The sequence below is a fragment of the Culex quinquefasciatus genome, chromosome 2 (genome assembly GCF_015732765.1).
Source record: "Culex quinquefasciatus strain JHB chromosome 2, VPISU_Cqui_1.0_pri_paternal, whole genome shotgun sequence".
Lineage (NCBI taxonomy): Eukaryota > Metazoa > Arthropoda > Insecta > Diptera > Culicidae > Culex > Culex quinquefasciatus.
The window spans coordinates 184379591-184401637 of NC_051862.1; the positions used below are offsets into that span (position 1 = coordinate 184379591).

A 22047-nucleotide genomic window follows, 5' to 3' on the forward strand; every position below is an offset into this window, starting at 1 on the left:
TCCAGTTATGAAATATGGAGGCGCTGCAGGTATCTCAGAGTTTGACGTTTGGGCGCCAATTTTGTTATCGCAAATTTCAGGATGACACGTTACCTTTTAGGGTTACGGTCATTGGCTGACACTGCGATGTACCCCAGTTTGGCAAGATTTCTAGGATGAAATCAACTACTGTGCCGGGGTTTTCTAGCCAGACATCATTTGGACTTATTATGCCCTTATTGAAGATCCGTCTTCTTTTTGCAGAAACAGCGCTGCATTCGCAAATCAAATGTTTTGATGTTTCAGTCTCACAGTTACAAATCCGACAGATATCAATTGGACTGAGCCCAATTTTTTTCAGGTGATATCTAGACGGACAGTGTCCTGTTATGAGACCGATGTATATTCTGAGATATTTTTATTCATATTCATGAGTTGAGCGAATTTTTGTTTGGAGGGACGATAAACATTTTCGACTGACGCATATCGTGTGCTTTCACCCAGTTCAACTGAATCAACTTTTTCTCCAATTGTGTGAATTCCATATTAAGTGTGCTTTTCGAGACTCCGCAGAATGGTTCTGGGCCTATGAAATGCCCGTCCGAACCTCGTCTTGCTAAAAGGTCTACTATTTCATTACCATCTATTCCTCGGTGACCCGGGACCCAGTACAGATGTACCCGGTTTCTGGATGCTAATTGTTTCAAAAGTGTTCTACATTCCCAAACAAGCCTGGACTGGCATGTTGGCGATTTTAATGCATTCAAGGCAGCTTGACTGTCTGAGAAGATACATATTTTTGTAAATCTGTAATTTCGTTTTAAACAGATTGCTGTACATTCCACAATAGCGTATATTTCCGCTAAAAATACTGTTGTCCATTGTCCCATAGGTATTGAAATATTCAGTCCAGGACCAGTTATTCCAGCACCCGTTTTGTTTCCCATTTTAGATCCATCGGTGTAAAATATGATCGATCCTGGAGGAATAGTTGGCCCTCCTGACTCCCACTCTAGGCGATTTGTTTCAACTATTTTGAACGGTACGTCTAGGTCCAACTTACTCTCCATCCAGTTTGTAATCTCGAATACTCCTTGGTTTATTTCCAATTCGGCTAAGATTTGCAAATGTTCAACGGAGTTGTATTCTGATATATTGTTTGTTCTTCTTAGCCTTAAAACACTCTTCGCAGCTTCCATTTGCACGAATTGATGCAGGGGAAGAATGTGAAGAGCGGCATTTAGGGCCTTTGTTGGTGTATTCCGCGATGCACCTGTAATAGATGTACTTATTAGATGCTGTAGTTTTTTGTAATTTATTTTGAGCTGTCAATTGTTTTGTCTTTGGCCACCATATAAGAGCAGCGTATGTTATTCTAGGTCTTATTATTGCCGTATAGATCCAATGAATCATTCTCGGTTTTAGCCCCCATTGCTTTCCAAAGGTATTTCTGCTCACCCAAAGAGCAGCCGTTGCCTTATTTATAACTTGCTCCAAGTGAGAGTTCCAGTTCAATTTTTCGTCAAGGATTACTCCAAGATATTTTGCTGTCGTTGAATATTTTAGGTTTGAGCCGTTTAGCGATAGTGTTTTCAAGGTGAATTTTCTCTTACGCGTAAACGGAACTAAAATAGTTTTCGCAGGGTTAATGCTGAGCCCTTGATTTGCACACCATTGTGACGTGAGGTTTAAAGCATATTGCATTCTCTCTGACAAGACGTGGGCAAATTTTCCGCGAGTCAAAATGACCACATCATCAGCAAAGCCAATTACTTCAAAGCCTTCTGTTGTTAATTTGTTGAGAAGATCATCCACAACTAGTGACCACAGCAACGGTGACAGTACACCTCCTTGTGGACAACCCCTAGTGGTCTTAACAGTAATTGTTGACATTCCTAGTTCGGCAAATACTTCACGATTGTTCAACATGGTCATGATCCACTGTATTATGCAGGGATCAAACCCTCTCTTTCCATACATTTTTGATGGAGCTGTATGATGCATTGTCAAAAGCTCCTTCAATGTCAAGAAAAGCTGTGAGGGCAATTTCTTTAGCCTCTAGATTTTTCTCCAGTTTTGTAACAAGAGTATCCAATGCTGTAATTGTTGACTTATTCTGTTGATACGCAAACTGTGCCTTACTTAGTGGAAAGGTTTTTAAGATGTTTGATTTTATGTATTCATCTATTATCTTTTCCATGATTTTAAGCATGGTTGATGTTAGACTTATTGGTCTGGAAGATTTTGGAGCTGTTTTATCTTTTTTTCCAACTTTTGGAATAAACACAATACGAGTTTTACTCCAGATTTTTGGAATGTATCCTAGTTTGAAACTAGCTTTAAAAATTTCTGTGAGGGACTCAAGTAATTTGTTCCCTCCATATTGCAGGAGAGCTGGAAAAATTCCGTCTAATCCCGGTGATTTGAACGGTTGAAAGGAATTCATTGCCCAAGCTACTTTAGACCGGGTGAAAATGGTGCTTGGAAGGTTGGTATTTCTACCAATGTGGTCCATTCTAGCCCACTGTTCGTATCCTCTTCCATTTCTCCACTATCACTCGAGACTATCATAGAACCAGGAAAATGAGTTTCCATCATCATTTCCAACACTTCTGCGGAATTTTCAGTAAACTTCCTAAATGCACTTACTACAAGTTAGCACGACGTCGACGTCTGTTTTCCCTATTAAAATTGTAGTCGATTTTATAATCACGTTATGGTAATCAATCTTTTCTATGATTTGAAACTTCAAAAACTGAAAAAAATGTGAATATGACCATTCCAATAATATCTCGGGGATTATCGGGATTTTAAAGTATTTATCCCATTTCCCATTGCAGGAAATTTAAAACTCTACAAAATATATTCCCCTAATAAAATTGCTTGTTTAAAAGAACTTTAGTTTCGTTTACGAGTTAAAAGCAATCATTAGTTTGGGACCATCCATAAACCACGTGGACACTTTTTTGTGAATCTTTTACCCCCTTCGTGGACAATTGTCCATACAAAAAAACTTTTTGTATGGATCGTGGACAATCGCCATACCCCCTAAAGTGTCCACGTGGTTTATGGATGGTCCCTTTTGGAAATATTTTCAAGGTTTAGAGTCATTTTTTTCGAAAATTCATTATCAATTGAAAAAAAAAAACATCCGTCAAAGTTCGCATAAATGTCTCATATCCAAAAACAACAAGCTGAGAAAAATGCATTTGAAGTTTGTATCACACACAAAAAATGGATTTCCTCCTGAACAAAGTACTAGAAGTTGTAGGCTGAAAGGGCACCCGATTTTGAACCAAACTGCAACAATACCACAAAAGCGATTAATATTCATTTGGGAAATTGAATTTCAAGCATACACATTTTTTAAAGTGTGCTTTTCTTTTCAAGATTTACCCGCTTAATGTTTGATTTTGAGCAAACATCATAATTCATTATGATGTAGAAAGTGCCTAATTCAGATTTTGTAGCATATTTTTGCACTTTATTTTTTATCTAATTTTGTTTCGAAAATTCTTACCCATTGACAGTTTTATGCCCATACTTCTTGAAGATGCCTTTTTGGTCCTCTAATACTTAAAAAAAAATCGGAAATCTTAAAAGCTGAAAAAATAACAAAGACATCCAAAATGGCTTCTGTTGTCTGGTCATAGGGCACTTTAAGCGTTTCACTAACCTACAATATAAATAAACTAAATATCCAGTTTTTGTAGCAAATTGCTGAGTGTTGAAGATAAAATAAAACAATCGTGATTTTTCCGTGTATCAAATCAAATTGATCAGAAAATATTTTCTCGAGACATAGGTTTTCCAATACTTTCATAGCACCTCAGCCCTGTATGGAGAAATTAATGCAACCCCTATAAGACCGATCGACATAGGTGACAGGTGATAACTTATAACAATTTAGTGTCTTCAAAATTTATCAGAAAATACCTTTTTTGTGTATTCTACATATAACGCTAACTTCCTACGTAATATATTTGCTATGTTTCATCCAACAGCTCAATAACCCTGTAACGATGATTAATATGATTGATTTATCGCAATTAGCCAGAGATAACCATTTCCAGATATCCACTCTAGCGTGCACGATTCTTCTCCGCTGTTGGCAGCAGTTTGTTTTTTCGATTGGGTGCAAATCATTAGTAGCACCAGCAGCAAACTGTTTGAAACAAAAAAAAAAACATGATTCAAGTCGAGAGCCTCACGAAAGTTACCCATAGGCTGATACGGGAATACGAAAAAGTAAATAAATGTGTAAAACAATATCCGCGAAAGCCGTTTGTGAATAATTACGTGTAAATGAGCGTGAATAACGCTCATTTGTCAAGTTTTGCGCAAAATGTGGTACTGTGGTGAGGGGTGAATTTGATTTTAATTCTAATTTTAGCTCACTTTATTATAATCAACTAGGGATTTTGAAACATTCCACATAACTATTGAAAAAGTACAAAGCCACCTCATCTGACGGTAAACTTTGCAGAAACAAATTAAAACCAACTGTGCCCATTTGGCAGTGTGGCCAGCAGGTCCTGATAGCCCGTCCAGATGACAGCGTTGCAGCGAACGTTTTTGTCAGCCATTCAATCAAAGTCAGCTCGGGTCGGCCCCGGAAGGTGGATTACTCGACCGGTGTCAGTGCAAAAGTGCTAGAGGTTAAAAGGGGAAGGAGGAAAAAAGAGTAAGCAACAAGAGAGTGATACAATAATTAGCACAATGTTCGCGCAACACTGCCGACGAAGAACAATGAGTTGCCATATTTCCTGTTTTTTTCTCTGGCTCAACTTGTCTTCTTCTTCTTCGATAATTGAGGCAGGTTAATCGATTTCGATGTAATTTCAGCCTCGTTAAAATTCTCGCAACAATTGCTCGCGCTTAATGACAATTGAATGCACCAGAGACAAAGATTTTCTCCCGTGTCAGCTCACACGTTGACAAATGGCCACCCCGAAAGTGACACTCGGGCTCGGAGCCATAAAATCGAGCACGTGTCGCGCGAGCGTGAGCAAAATTGGCGCGCAAAACTTGGCGTGTCATTTTGGGACCAGTTTTTCTCATCATTGTCGAGTGAGAGAAGATTCTTGAGCAAATCAGGGAGGAAAAATGTGTTCAAAACAGGTTTCTGGTGGTGGTCGCGCGTGTGAAACAATTGAGCAATAAATTCGATTCGTTCCCGATCATCCTCGGGGAATTCGACACTTTAGCGCCTAAAAAGCAGCGACAGGGGGACAAGTGCTGGAAGTACTGACGGGTAGGGGTATGTAGTGTAAGCTGATAGCGTTAGTCGCTTGAGTAGGGTGGTACCAAAACGTGTAAAAAATAGAAAGATTGAAAAAAATATGTTTTCTGTACTTTACTAAAACATAATAAAATTTTTCATTTTACATTTTACATTTTACATTTTACATTTTACATTTTACATTTTACATTTTACATTTTACATTTTACATTTTACATTTTACATTTTACATTTTACATTTTACATTTTACATTTTACATTTTACATTTTACATTTTACATTTTACATTTTACATTTTACATTTTACATTTTACATTTTACATTTTACATTTTACATTTTACATTTTACATTTTACATTTACATTTTACATTTTACATTTTACATTTACATTTTACATTTACATTTTACATTTTACATTTTACATTTTACATTTTACATTTTACATTTACATTTTACATTTACATTTTACATTTTACATTTACATTTTACATTTTACATTTTACATTTTACATTTTACATTTTACATTTACATTTTACATTTTACATTTACATTTTACATTTTACATTTTACATTTTACATTTTACATTTTACATTTACATTTTACATTTTACATTTTACATTTTACATTTTACATTTTACATTTTACATTTACATTTACATTTTACATTTACATTTTACATTTTACATTTTACATTTTACATTTTACATTTTACATTTTTTTACATTTTACATTTTACATTTTTTTGGCGATAAAAATTCTCATATTTTATGAAAACAATGTAAATTTTCAATAAACAGGCATCTAAAAAGACAAAAAAAGTAAAATCATGTTCATGGAAAGGCTCGTCTTCGTTTACATTTTACATTTTACATTTTACATTTTACATTTTACATTTTACATTTTACATTTTACATTTTACATTTTACATTTTACATTTTACATTTTACATTTTACATTTTACATTTTACATTTTACATTTTATTTTACATTTTACATTTACATTTTACATTACATTTACATTTTACATTTTACATTTTTTTACATTTACATTTACATTTTACATTTTACATTTTACATTTTACATTTTACATTTTACATTTTACATTTTACATTTTACATTTTACATTTTACATTTTACATTTTACATTTTACATTTTACATTTTACATTTTACATTTTACATTTTACATTTTACATTACATTTTACATTTTACATTTTACATTTTACATTTTACATTTACATTTTACATTTTACATTTACATTTACATTTTACATTTACATTTTACATTTACATTTTACATTTTACATTTTACATTTTACATTTTACATTTTACATTTTACATTTTATATTTTACATTTTTTTTGGCGATAAAAATTCTCATATTTTATGAAAACAATGTAAATTTTCAATAAACAGGCATCTAAAAAGACAAAAAAAGTAAAATCATTTTCATGGAAAGGCTCGTCTTCGTTTACATTTTACATTTTACATTTTACATTTTACATTTTACATTTTACATTTTACATTTACATTTTACATTTTACATTTTACATTTTACATTTACATTTTACATTTTACATTTACATTTTACATTTTACATTTTTTATTTTACATTTTACATTTTACATTTTACATTTACATTTACATTTACATTTTACATTTACATTTACATTTTACATTTACATTTACATTTACATTTACATTTACATTTACATTTTACATTTACATTTACATTTACATTTTACATTTACATTTTACATTTTACATTTTACATTTACATTTTACATTTTACATTTTACATTTACATTTACATTTACATTTTACATTTACATTTACATTTACATTTACATTTTACATTTACATTTACATTTACATTTACATTTTACATTTACATTTTACATTTACATTTACATTTTACATTTTACATTTTACTTTTACATTTTACATTTTACATTTTACATTTTACATTTTACATTTTACATTTTACATTTTACATTTACATTTTACATTTACATTTTACATTTACATTTTACATTTTACATTTACATTTACATTTACATTTTACATTTTTTTTTTTTACATTTTACACATTTTACATTTTACATTCTACATTTTACATTTTACATTTTACATTTTACATTTACATTTTACATTTACATTTTACATTTTACATTTTACATTTTACATTTTACATTTACATTTTACATTTTACATTTACATTTTACATTTTACATTTTACATTTTACATTTTACATTTTACATTTTACATTTTACATTTTACATTTTACATTTTACATTTTACATTTTACATTTTACATTTTACATTTTACATTTTACATTTTACATTTTACATTTTACATTTTATATTTTACATTTTTTTTGGCGATAAAAATTCTCATATTTTATGAAAACAATGTAAATTTTCAATAAACAGGCATCTAAAAAGACAAAAAAAGTAAAATCATTTTCATGGAAAGGCTCGTCTGCAGAAATTATTCCAGTAACTCAGCTTTATCCAATCTTATAACAATGCCAAGGAACTTTCTGGTTCACTGAGCACGGTCTTCACTACATATTCTGCATATCGTGCCCGAAGACCTTAACGCAGCCGTAATTATCAAATCACTCAAACAGTTCCCTTTGATTCCATCCGGGGGGGTCATTCAACAAGTGGACGTTTTGCAGCGTAATTTTACGAGGTGTGATTTCACACAAACCCATTCAAATGTCGCTGAGGAATCACTCTCTGCTGACGATAATTGCCGTATTGATTTAAACTGCCTGCGAAGAGACAACGCAAATTAGGTTGTCTTTTTTTGCACATCGTCGCCATCGTGCTAACTTGTCGTACGTGCATTTTGGGCCAAATTGAGTTAAGGACGCCATATTGTGCAGCTCACAATACCTCACCTTTTGACCGTCATAGATCCCCAAAATTCGATTTCAATCTTGAGATATTCAACAAAAACCGAAAAAACTCCGTGCATTTTTGTCACTTTACATATGAAAGTAGTTTCAATCTTGTCGTGCTATCTTGTCACTCCATGAAAATTGATGTAAGTGCGACAAAAGGCCAAAGGGATTTCAGGCCAGGAAAGTCAGGATGCGTTTGTCGCACGTACAAGCTAGACTACCATAAACATTTGTAATTATAACTCGGGACTCCAGCAACCAACTTCAACCAAACTTTGGGACAATGCACAGAATGGCCAGCCAAACAAAACGTGTTTGTTATTGTTTCCATTGCGTGCTCTCGTTTTTGTATATTCAAGGTCAAACATTAAAACGCGTTTTTCTCGGAACGTCGAAATGGCGGGTGCGACAAGATAGCACGACGACGTCGACATGCAAAAAAGTCTTCGCCTTCGCGACAAAAGACATGCAATGTTCTGCGGAGAAGGTTTCACATTGCATTGGTGGTGCAGTGCAGCAATGTTCAGCCAACCGGAAAGGTGTCACACGGTTGACGACGTGCAAAGACTGCACGACTGACTGCATTACGGACGCAGCTCCCATGACCTGGTCACAGCCGAGGGGAACTCGGTCGTTTTTCTTTAAGAAGGTTAAGTTTTTTTTGTATCTGAAATTTAGAGTTTGTTTAATTTTAAATCTCGTCTAACGTCTCATTAAGTGTCATTACGCTGCACCAGTTTCACGTTTGCTCTCGAAAGGGTTCGAACCCATTCCTCAATCAATCATCACGCCCGTATGCTTGCATCGCCATCATTAGAGTCGGCGCTTATTTGCGGAAAATTGCAGAGACTTTTCCGCTGCACACATGAGTTCGGTAGAGTCCGAGAGGCATGATCTGCATATTAGAGCTCAGTCTATAATGAGCCGGCAGACTTGGCTGAGTGTACTACAAATTTTACAGCCAATTACCGGCATCAAATCGAGCTGAAAAATGCGATATTATGCAGCTTCCCGCGCAGGAGATTAATGGACGACCCTCGGACGGGCGGAGACTCGGAGATCTGAGCCAAACCACACCACGAAATGGGTGCCAACTCGTGAAAACAGGTGAAAAGTGTGATGTGAAATGGTTCTTTTAATTGTCATTCATCAAGTAAATGGTATGTGACGAAACAGTTCGTTACGATCGGACCACGGAGATGAGTTAATTTGAGGCATCTCTTGGACGGTGGGAGCATCGTGGTAATCACGGGAGTATGGCACGGAAAAGGACTAATTAGATCTGTAATGGAACCTCTAAAGAAGAATATCTGAAAAAAATGAAGTTTTTGCAAAGAATGGAATCATTTTCCCAGCCTTTCAATTTCCCTAAGGCAAAGCGTCATCAAAACGCAACTATACATCAGGGAATAATTTATATCACTTGCTGTGCCAATTTCATAAATCAATCGCCGCCACATATTGACTCAATTGATACCTTTCTCACACAGAACAAGTGTTTTTCCCTGAGAACCAAAATCCTAACGTCTTGAGACGGATTTCCACCCCTCCGTTCGATGGCAAAACAAATCATGATCGTTTTCCCATCTGAACTGAACTGTGAAATAGAATCCGCACGTTGTCACGGGGCGGCGGGAGAGAAAAATCTCTGTGTCGCTCACCTTTTGCCGAGGCGTTGTTGCGAAAATAAACAAATTCCCCCGAGGGCACCAGCAAATTCGGTGTATTAGTGGAGGGAACCTCTTGTGAGGGAGAAAAGTCGAGTCGAATGTCAAGGAGAAAAATTCTTCGAAGAAGCACTCAATTATACTGATTCAAAGAGGGGGTTTGCTTGTATCTATCTAACAAGTGCTACCGAGAAATTATCTAATTTGATATAATTTATCGTTTTTCACTCTTTTCTAGAAATCGAAAATAGCTGTGTAGACGGATTGTGTGATTTTTAACAATGAAAGTTGAATATTGATTAAATTTTATCTAAATTATATGTGTGGCAAGCTCACAAAAAAGTGAATGCATATGCTCTATTCAAGTTTAAATAAAAAAAAACACGAGTATTTCGAAATTTGGCAATATTTTAAAAAGGAGAAGAAAAGTTTTTTTCCATAGTTTGTAGGGAAAATTGGGGCGGTTCGTCGCTGTTGCATGCAACTTGCACAAGAAGGGAACCGCACCAATTTTCTAGAATGATTCATTTTTAAAAAGCAAAATTATAAATACTCAGATACCCTCAGTTAAATACTTTGATTCAATATTGAATGTATGACAAAAGGTCCAAAGACAATATGATCGAATGGACAAAAGTTCGAATGCCATAAGGTCGAATGGACTAAAGGTCGAATGGACAAAACGTCTAAAGAACAAAAGGTCGAAGTTAAAAAAAAACAAATCAAAACATTTGATGTGAGCCTTAATGCATAAATATTGAAAAGCAGCTATGAACAGGTGATTTGATCGTTTTGCATTAATTGCACTTGAATATTTTTAAAAATTTAGAGGTCTTCTAAAAAAAACTTGCCCCCAGATTGTTGAAGGCTTTTTTAAATGGGGTTAGAGAAGATTTATCAATAATTATCAACAATATTTAAGAAACAAAACTTTTTAATTTTTTGAAACTATATAATTTTAAAGAATATGAAAGTCTCTAAAATATTGCAACAATTTTTATAAATAAAACAAAAACTTTAAAAAATATTATAGAAGTCGACCTTTTTTTAAAAGAACTGCTCATGTTTGAAAAAATGAAAAAAAAAAAACTCATAAAAAATATTTTGACAATCAAGAAAAGGTTGTTTTAAAAAATGTAATAGAGACTTAAAACATATTTTAGATGTCGAATTATTTTTTATAGAACTGCTTATATAGAAAAGAATGGAAATCTTCTCAAAAAATGGCCTCACCAACGCAGAAAAAGTATTTAAATTTATATTAAATTGCTTCTATTTTCATGAAAATTTAGAAGTTTTTTGGAAATAATTCATTCAAAACCAGGGACATGCCAAATAATTATTGCTGGAATCAACACTTTCATTAAAATAAACATAACAAATCATTTTTGAACACAGATCGGAAAAAACACATGTGTGCATTTTCATAAAAACATTGATTTTGTGCAAACTTTGGGAGCATAAAAATGTATCAAGTTTGGCTTGAAATTTGAAATAACGATTTCTTCCCTTTACCCACGACCTTAACAAAAACCGAAGGGCAATATTTTCTTTAATATCTTCAAAAATTTCCTTTAAAAACAAATTAATGCAAGAGAATTGTGCTGGTTTTTTTATGCATTATATAAATTTCATTGAAATATTTCAGATATGGGTCATTCCCGGTGAAATGAGTACACTTTTGGACTCGACCTTCACCGATTTGGACCAAACTTGAAGAGAACATTCATCTATCGATAGCTAACAGAAATCCCAAGTTTGGTGCTGATTGGATCATCCCTCTATTTTTGGCACCGTCCTCTTTTTTGACGATTTTATAAAAAACTTTTTTTTTTTCTTTTAATCATAACTTTGCAACTATTTGAGCAAAAGACTTTCTACAGGCTACATTTTATAGAAAATTGTCCAAGGAATTCGATAAAAATAAAATTTCAGTCCTTAAATGCCCACTTATATTATATTTTAACGTTTTAAGCACTAAAAATCAGTTTTGAACAATTCCTTATTTGTTTTATTTTATCACCATCGTGTTTCCCAGACAATTTTACATAAAAATCTATATAGACCTTAAACTAAAATAAACTACTGCGATTTTACTGAAAAAAGGTTGATTTTGCACTGCACTCTGTCCTATGAATTCAAATCCGAAACAAGTTTCTCACATATAAAAATCGAACTATGCGAGATTCATCCCGTTTTGTTGAAAAGTACACCATGTACTTCCGAGTGCAGCGTAAAATAATATTTTTTTCAGTAGAATCGCTGTATCCTGCCAATAGTTCATTTTAGTTTAAGGTTTACATTAATTATTATGTAAAATTGTCCGGGGAACACGATGGTGATAAAATAAAACAAATAACAACATAAGGAATTGGTCAAAACTGAATTTTAATATTTAAAACGTTAAAATATAATACTAGTGGGCATTTAAGGATTAAAATTGTATTTTTATTGAATTTCTTGGACAATTTTCTATAAAATGCAGCCTGTAGAAAAATTTTTGCTCAGGTATTTGCAAAGTTATGATTAAACGAAAAAAAAAAGTTTTTAAGAAAACAGTAAAAAAACAGAGCGGTGCCAAAAATAGAGGGATGGTCCAAAGAGCACCAAACTTGGGATTTCTGTTATCTATCAATAGATGAATGTTCCCTCCATGTTTGGTCCAAATCAATGAAGGTCGAGTCCAAAAGTGTACTCAGTTCACCTGGAATTACCCATATATGAGTTCTTTTTATTGTTGTTATCATTCTTATATCATTATTATATAATGTTATATTATGTTATTATATTATTATTATATTATATATAGAGTTGATGGACATAAAAAGCACTAAATTTCCAGGGGACTCCAATTCAATTTTCGACTTAAGGTTCTGACATTAAGGGACTCCGACTTCGATTACGATTTATATAGTTCTGATTTTCGTACAAAGTTGCCTCCGATATTTAACTACAATTATTTCAAAAACAAAATCTAATTAGTTTTTAGATTTTGTCATTTGATGGCCGTAAATAAAAACAAATCTCAAATGATTTTATTTTTCTTGTAAAAACAATAAAAACAGATCGATAAACTGGCTCTTGCGTCCTTTTGAAAACAAACTCTAGCAATGCACGTCGAAAGCTGGTCAGCAATCAACTGAGAGGAAAATGCTCTCAAAAGTGAATGTAAATTGATGCAGTAAACATACCAGGATGAAAGATTAAATCATTTCCCACCCAAGCTAATAACTAAAAGAAAACAAATAATTACCAGTTAATCAAAACAATAGCAACAAAAAGTGTTTGATCTAGAATTCTTTTACTTGTTAATTTCGTACAATATTGTACAAATTGACTTTTTATTGCATTTTTTGTTATTTGAATGTCCAAGTAGTAAGAGCCATTTTTTTCTAAGAAAAATTTTTTTTTTCGAAATTTAAATTTATTGCAAGGCTATAAATATCGCAATTACTAATGCTCACATTAACAACTTTTTTCAGAGATGAGTATTACTATTTGAAAAAAGATACTAATGCACGAATTTTTAGCTTTTATTACTTACTTTTTGATTTAAAATCATGTTTTGCAACGAGTTCCATACAACATTTTTTGCAATTCCAAAAAACACACACTGAGTGAAATTTTATGTCAAATTTTCATGTATTTTGTCAATAAATCGTTTAAATCAAAAAAATGTTGAAAAGTGTTACTTTTCGAAACAAGTGCTGAAAAGTTTAACTTTTCAGCACCAATTTGAGTGCTGAAAAGTAGAATTTTTCAGCATTTATTTTGTAAAGTGTTGCTATTCGATTCTGTTATTTTTGGTACAGAAAAGTAGGCTATTTCGTCGTTCAAGAATGACAGGAAAAGTAAGTTGTTTCACGAGGGAATTGCAAAAATATATTTTTGCAATTCCGTCGTGAAACTACTTACTTTTCCTGTCATTCTTGAACGACGAAATAGCCTACTTTTCTGTACCAAAAATAACAGAATCGAATAGCAACACTTTTCAAAATAAATGCTGAAAAGTTCTACTTTTCAGCACTCAAATGGGTGCTGAAAAGTTGAACTTTTCAGCACTTGTTTCGAAAAGTAACACTTTTCAACATTTTTTTGATTTAAACGATTTATTGACAAAATACATGAAAATTTGACATAAAATTTCACTCAGTGTGTGTTTTTTGGAATTGCAAAAAATGTTGTATGGAACTCGTTGCAAAACTTGTTTTTTTCAGCACTCTTCGTATTTATCCAACTCGTTGAACCTCGTTGGATAAATGTACGACTCGTGCTGAAAAAATCATCTTTTTGCAACTTGTTGCATAAACTACTATTTGGTCTATGATTGTTTTATATTTTTCGGATAAAGTTTCAATACCTTCAAAAGTCACTTTTATCTAAAAAATCATAAATAATTTTAAATAAACATAACGGCCTTCGGTTATTGCCGGTTAGCTCTGGGTGCAAACCGCTCATTTTTAGTGAAAAATAAGATGCAAAATCATTATTTTTTATTGATGCAGCTAAATTTTAAAAATATTTGTTTTTGATTGTTTCTCTAACAAAACGTACAAAAGTGTCATTAAAATGAATAAAAGTTAAACAGGAAAAGTATTTGGAAAATTTCTGCCATCACAACTGACTACAACAGCAAACCTCACACACTGACTGTGGAACCCATTAACAGCACGCTGGCTGGATCGTAAAATCGCAAACTAGCATTCCGACCAGATTTCCCAACTCGAAATCGCGCATCTTTTTTTTTTCTTCGGGGGTTTCGATTTGTTAAGGGGCGAGTCGTTCGCAGCACAAAGGCGCATCATCTTCTCACCCCTCGCCGATTGGACCTGGCTGATTGTTATTGAATTTTGCCAACTTGCTGCCGCGATGATCTTTTGACTTTTTCGCCCTTTTTTCTTTCGGTTTTTTTTTCGGGTGGGAGATAGAGCCATTTATTTAGTTAGTTGGTTCGACTTCTTTATTGCACCCGGGCTCGAAACGTGGGAGAAAAAAAGAAGAAAAATCGAAGCTGCCCTGACTAATTCAATTTTATCGATTTTATGCGGTTTATAAAATTACCGTTTTTATTGTTGAAACTTTCCCACTTGGCTGCCAAATTGAGAAACAGACCTCCGGATTTCGGAAAAAGAAAACTGAAAGAAGAAAGAAATCAAGTGAGCACGCAACTTTTAGTGTGGTCGTGGGTGTGGGTGGGAGGGGTCCAACTATGAGGCGTGATCAAAGGGCAGATTGGAAGCCCGGGGTTGGGAGAAGGTGGTTTGGGTTAGATAATTTATATTAATGATTGGGCAACTGGTGCAAGTGATTGGATTCGAAGTTAATTTGCTGCGGGTTTTTGGGCGGACTTGGATTGGAGTACAGCGTAGGGAAACCTCCGAACAAATGAACGGAAACTTTATTGAATTAGTGTGCCACACATCAACTGTCAGAGAGTTCGGAACATCAAATCGACGTCGTCGTGCTATCTTGTCGCACCCGCCATTTTGACGTTCCGAGAAAAACGCGTTTTAATGTTTGACCTTGAATATTCATAAACGAGAGCACGCAATGTAAACAATAACAAACACGTTTTGTTTGGCTCACCATTCTGTGCATTGTCCCAAAGTTTGGTTGAAGTTGGTTGCTGGAGTCCCGAGTTATAATAACAAATGTTTACGGTAGTCTAGCTTGTACGTGCGACAAACGCATCCTGACTTTCCTGGCCTGAAATCCCTTTGGCCTTTTGTCGCACTTACATCAATTTTCATGGAATGACAAGACAGCACGACAAGATTGAAACTACTTTCATATGTAAAGTGACAAAAATGCACGGAGTTTTTTCGGTTTTTGTTGAATATCTCAAGATTGAAATCGAATTTTGGGGATCTGTGAAGGTCAAAAGGTGAGGCATTGTGAGCTGCACAAAATGGCGTTCTTAACTCAATTTGGCCCAAAATGCACGTACGACAAGTTAGCACGATGGCGACGAAATGGTGGTGCTAAAGTTAGATGAAATGACAGCAGTGCGTAGGGGAAGTAGCACTCAAATCGCATAAAGTTGTTAAATTGATGATTGTTGTTTGACTTTGGTTCAACATTTTTTCGCAATTTTGAAATTTGTTGAATTGTTCCAACTTGGAAAGATTCTACATTATTTTTAAGACGTCTTACAACAATTCTTAACTTGATTTTTTCATAAATTGAGACTGGACTCGAATGAATTCTAAATTGTATAACATTTCACCCATACAAGTCTCCATACAATTTTGGTAGCTGTCCACACAAAAATGGTTTGTAAATATTCAAAAATATGTAACTTTTATCTGATCGATTTGGTGTTTTCGACAAAGATGTAAGAATTGATTGACAAAGATGTAAGAATTGATTAGGATTTCCCTAAAATCCTAATTTATCTTTTTTGATTTTTTTCAAATTTTGTAATATGATTTAGAGAACAACAACCACAACTTTTGAGCCTTAGAGAAGCATGGAAAAAAAACATCGAGCTATGATTTTTGAAAAAAAAATATATATACTTTTGAAAAAAAAATAGAAATAGTTAGAATTTATTTGAAATTCATATCTATTTTAATACAAAATCAAATTTGCAATCAGAAAGTAGTTGAGCAATTTTCTACCAAAACCGGAAATGGATTTTATTTGTATTTTTTGATTTGGCTCAAACTTTGTGGGAGCCTTCCCTTTGACCAAATAAGCTATTTTGTGTGATTGGTTCATCCATACAAGTCTCCATACAATTTTGGCTGCTGTCCATACGAAAATGATATGTAAAAATTCAAACAGCTGTAACTTTTGAGTGAATTTTCTAATCAATTTGGTGTCTTCGGCAAAGTTGTAGGTATTGTTGAGGGCTTTTGAGGAAAAAAAGTACACGGAAAAAAATTGCAGATTTTTTAATCAACTTTAACTCAATTTCCCAAAATACGTTTTTTTTGATTTTCGAGATTTTTCAGCCAAAGAGAAACATGGTCAAAAAATCTGTCGCCGAGTTATGAATTTTTGAAAAAATAGTGATTTTTGGAAAAAATCGAAGTTTCATTCTAAAACAAGTTTGACATTATTTTTAAATGCAAAATTGAATTTGCAATCGAAAAGACTTAACAGATTTTTTGATAAAGGGCTCCGTTTTCAAGATATAGACACCGAAAGTTTGATTTTAGCGAAATATTTGCAGTTTTTCAATTTTTAAAACTAGTGACCATGAGTAACCATTTCTAAAAATATTTTTTTTAAAAGTTCAGAAAATTTGCTATAAAATTGTCTAAGAGACATTGAAGATTGGACCCCGGGTTGCTAAGATAGAGCCGCTTTAAGAAAAAGAAGCACGAAAATTGAAGTTTTCTTAATCTGACCAAAACAACCCACCATTTTCTAATGACGATATCTCAGCAAATAATGGTCCGATTTTCAATTTTAATGCATGAAGAATTCGTGAAATTTTCCGATCTTTTCCAAAAAAATATTTTTAATTTTTTTAAATCAAGACTAGCATTTTAAATGGGCGTAATATGCAATGTTTGGCGCTTTTAAAATGTTAGTCTTGATTTAAAAACTTTGACGCAAAATAGCCCCCACAAAGTTTGAGTTAAATCAAAAAATAAAAATGGTCGAAATCGGTCGATTTCGTAGAGAGTTGCTCAGTTAACAATTTTGTTTGATAAAGTGCCCCGTTTTTCGATTTTTAAAAATAGTGTGCATTCCTGAAAATATTAATTTTTAAATATTTGTTAAAATTTCATTGAATATAGGACCTCTGGTTGCTAAAATAAGGCGAATATAAGGAAAAGCTAAGTTTATCAAGTCTCATCCAAACATTCCCACATTTTCTATTGCTAATATCTCAGCAACTGATGGTCCAATTTTCAGTGTTGAAAAATAAAATATTTGTGAAATTTTATGATATTCAATATTATCAACATTTGAAATCTAAGTCTTGTTTCAATAATTTTCAAAATATTTGTTTCGAAAATTTCATAAAAATTTACAAATGTTTCATTTTTTATCATCAATACCTACAACGTTGTGGAAGACATCAAGTCGATTTAATAATTCTTTCAAAAGTTTTCGGTTTTTGAATAAAAAAAATAAATGATTGCAATCGGCCGAATTCCTAGAGAATTATTGCTCGTTGTCGAAAATTAATCGACTCAGAACCAAAAACTGGAAAAAAATGAATGGATTCTACCACGTAATTCGATTTAGTTAATTTCATTTAATAAGGTTTCTAAGATTACGGAAGTCTTTGATTTATCCTTTGAAATGTTTTCAATAAATGGTTCAAACACTTCAAATATTGCACTAATCTTTCATAAACCATTTTTCATTTCCATCCCATTGACAAAACGCTGTCCAAAGATTGTCCAAATCCCACAATTATTTCTGCGGCTTCACGGCTATCTAAACCGGCATCCCGTCCCGTTGCATCCCAATCCAATCCCTGCAGCAGCATGCTGCACACAAACTCCCTCCCCATCCGAACGAGATCACTTTGCAAAAGGGCAATAAAATTAGTTACACTTGTTCCGGGGTTTATCAAGGCAAAATAATTGATAATAAATTTCGACATTCTATTATCCTTAAGCCAAAAGATTCGATGGCACCAGCCAGCAGCAGTGCGTTATCCTTGGTCCTTTTTCCGAAGGATCAATTCGAGTCAGGGGGATGACGGTCTAGGGTGCGGTGCGGTGATCTGAAAGGGGGAAAGAACTGCACAACTGCATCGACAGAAAGAGCCTGGCTTTTATTTCGAAATCCTCGTCGTTGGTTTTTATTTGTGCGTCAGTCGTTGTCGATTGGACAAAAGGGGGAAGGTTCCTGTTATTGACTTGACATTTTAGATTGCTGATTTGTTGGAACTATTACTGTAATTTCGAATCAGAATTCATTATAAAAGTCCAACCTAAGGCCAGCTACCCTAAATTTACGCAAAGCAAACAAACGCACTTAGGGCGCACTTGTTACCCTGGTACTGACCACACTATCCTGCAGCAGTTTCCCTCAAGCTGCCTGCAGGAATCTACCCTAGGCGGAGTACGTGCGTTAGAGGCCACAGTATGCAGAAGATCAACCGGAATCACACCAGAAGCGATATCAATTTATGTCCTTTGAAAGGCAATAAAATTTAGCGAAATCACACTCACTTTAAGCTTACCACTGGTTTCGAAAAAGTTTGTCTGAAAAAAGAAAATTGTGTTTGAAAATTGGAAAGAAACCATTAAAAAGCTAACATTTGGTCATTGAACTTGAAAGAAAAAACGACATTGTTAAAGTTTCCACTAATGTTCCCAATTTCAACCCTTTTTTGGCACATTAAACTGCCCTCTTCCAGCAAATCTCGGCATGATGAGTTCATTCCCAAATCGTTCGTAATGATCACGCGTTTCGCAATTTTTCACCTTTCCCGGAGCTGCGGAGTCAAACTGAATGTTTCTACTTTTGCCGGGGCGTGTAAATTCGAATTTAATGAACGATCTTGGCAAAAGCGGGGAGTGGCCGGCTGCTGTCAGAGTGCATTTTTTAAATCTTTTTTTGTTGTTGTTCGTTAAAGGCCAAGAGGGTTGAAATCGGTGCAGCGGCACTTTAAAAGATGGTGTGTGCGGAATTTTTAACACGACTCATCAAACATCAAATTGCACCCTAATTAAGATCTTGCAGGCCGTCGCGTGAAATGTGGCACGCGGAATGGCAACGCTGCTGAGAGGGGGAGGGAATGATGGGAATCTCAGCCGGAGCAGTGTTGGCAACTTTTGGGGTGCCATTTTCAACTTGGTGGCCAACGAGCTTGACGACGGTTTTGTGAGGAGAACCGTGGAAGGGAGTTAAATTGAAATATTTGTGTGAGTTATTTACTGTTTAGTTTTAATTGTTGTATTTTAAGGCTTAGGCACATCATTGTAAGTACTTTCACTACCATCAAAGTGGCAACAAAAACAAAAACAAAAACAAAAACAAAAACAAAAACAAAAACAAAAACAAAAACAAAAACAAAAACAAAAACAAAAACAAAAACAAAAACAAAAACAAAAACAAAAACAAAAACAAAAACAAAAAAAAACAAAAACAAAAACAAAAAAAAAAAAAACAAAAACAAAAACAAAAACAAAAACAAAAACAAAAACAAAAAAAAACAAAAACAAAAACAAAAACAAAAACAAAAACAAAAACAAAAACAAAACAAAAACAAAAACAAAAACAAAAACAAAAACAAAAACAAAAACAAAAACAAAAACAAAAACAAAAACAAAAACAAAAACAAAAACAAAAACAAAAACAAAAACAAAAACAAAAACAAAAACAAAAACAAAAACAAAAACAAAAACAAAAACAAAAACAAAAACAAAAACAAAAACAAAAAAAAAAAAACAAAAACAAAAACAAAAACAAAAACAAAAAAAAACAAAAACAAAAACAAAAACAAAAACAAAAACAAAAACAAAAACAAAAACAAAAACAAAAACAAAAACAAAAACAAAAACAAAAACAAAAACAAAAACAAAAACAAAAACAAAAACAAAAACAAAAACAAAAACAAAAACAAAAACAAAAACAAAAACAAAAACAAAAACAAAAACAAAAACAAAAACAAAAACAAAAACAAAAACAAAAACAAAAACAAAAACAAAAACAAAAACAAAAACAAAAACAAAAACAAAAACAAAAACAAAAACAAAAACAAAAACAAAAACAAAATCGTTTTTTGCGACTTGGGTACGAGACTCTGAGAAAATTGTTTCAATATTGTTATTTTGGGTGACAATTCCAACCACTCTTATTTCACATGTTGATAAGAGTGACGTTAATGGCTTTTCAATGGTCAATAAGTTCGTGTTAACGGTTATTCTTTGTATTTAGATGATAAGACAAAATTCAACGAAAAGCTTTAAAAGAACTGTGAGCTGTTACATATTGTTTCCATTCACAATGCGTTTGATGTTAGTGGAAGTTGTCTTTTTATTCCATTTGCGCAATATTCAAATGGTGAATCACTTCTGAGGTAAAATATGATGAGTGAAAAATGCATTAATTTTTATATCTATATACACCATCAATAGCCCAACTTCACCCACCGGCCTGCCAACAACCTGTTCACGATCTACGAATCGCCACTCGGGCGTTCAGCGGATCCAACCCCAGCCCGGATTCCGCGAGCCTTTTCAAGTGTTTTGCGACCAAGAGTTCGAGGACGGAGGATGGGTCGTGATCCAGAACCGCTTCGAGGGCTCCGTGTACTTCCACCGGGACTGGCGCGAGTACGAGCGGGGATTCGGGAACATCGAGGGTGAATTTTGGTTGGGACTGGGCAAGATCCACGAGCTGAGCTATTCGAGGCGGTATGAGCTGGTGGTGGTGTTGGAGGATTGGGATGGTGTTGAAGCGATCGCTCGGTATAGTGAGTTTTTGGTGGCTGGACCGGTTGAGAAGTACGAGTTGAAGAGTTTGGGAGCGTTTGAAGGGAGTGCTGGAGATTCGATGCGGAATAATGTTGGGATGGGGTTCAGCACTTTCGACGCTGATCATGATCTTCATCCGGAGAATTGTGCTGAGTTTCGGAGAGGTGCTTGGTGGTACAGATATTGCAATGAAAGTAACTTAAATGCACTTTACTTGAGAGGCCTTAACGAGACATCGATGTATTGGCTCACATTTCGAGATCACTTCTATGGGTTGAAACGCACCAGAATGATGATTCGAGCTGTAGTCTAGATCAAAGTTTGTCCAAAGCTTCGTAACTTAACGGTTCACTTGCACGTAAAAAAAAAACAAGATTCATTCGTCGCTGTCAGCGAAACAGAAAAATATTTCGCTAATTAAATTCCGCAAACAATTTTTCAAATTTTCACTCGACAATCTATTTTTAAGTCACCACAGCAAGATATCCAAGCGATCCCCGAGTCAAGTGAAGACGTTTACCGCCGCTTCACAACATGGCCGTTGAGTAATTAATTAGCTCGGCAGGGACGACAATGATGACACTCCTTGGTCTGCTCCGTCACAAAGCCCTGATTTTCCCGGAATGCGCTCCTCCATCGTTTCACGGGGTGAATTGGACGATCTAGGACGATCACAGACTGGTTCACGACGTGGCTCGCGTGATTAATGCCCGGATCCGTCATTTCACAAGTCACCGAAAGTCACTTTCTCTCGCTCTCCGCGTGAAGATTCCCTGATCTGTGATGTCGCGAAAAAGGGTGACATTTGACTAATGATTTGGGACGGTTTGAACCTCCCGGGAAAATACG

At 34.1% G+C, this 22047-nt stretch overlaps 1 protein-coding gene across 1 annotated transcript; it reads left to right on the forward strand.

Annotated features, from left to right (window-relative positions):
- The first annotated feature begins 10575 nt into the window (after positions 1 to 10575).
- Positions 10576 to 21557, forward strand: LOC6031282 (angiopoietin-related protein 2). The gene is made up of 3 exons (XM_038250985.1): positions 10576 to 10583; positions 20745 to 20801; positions 20860 to 21557. Exons 1-3 carry the CDS (start codon positions 10576 to 10578, stop codon positions 21509 to 21511), a joined length of 717 nt encoding a protein of 238 aa, XP_038106913.1. The 3' UTR covers positions 21512 to 21557.
- The last annotated feature ends 490 nt before the right edge of the window (positions 21558 to 22047 follow it).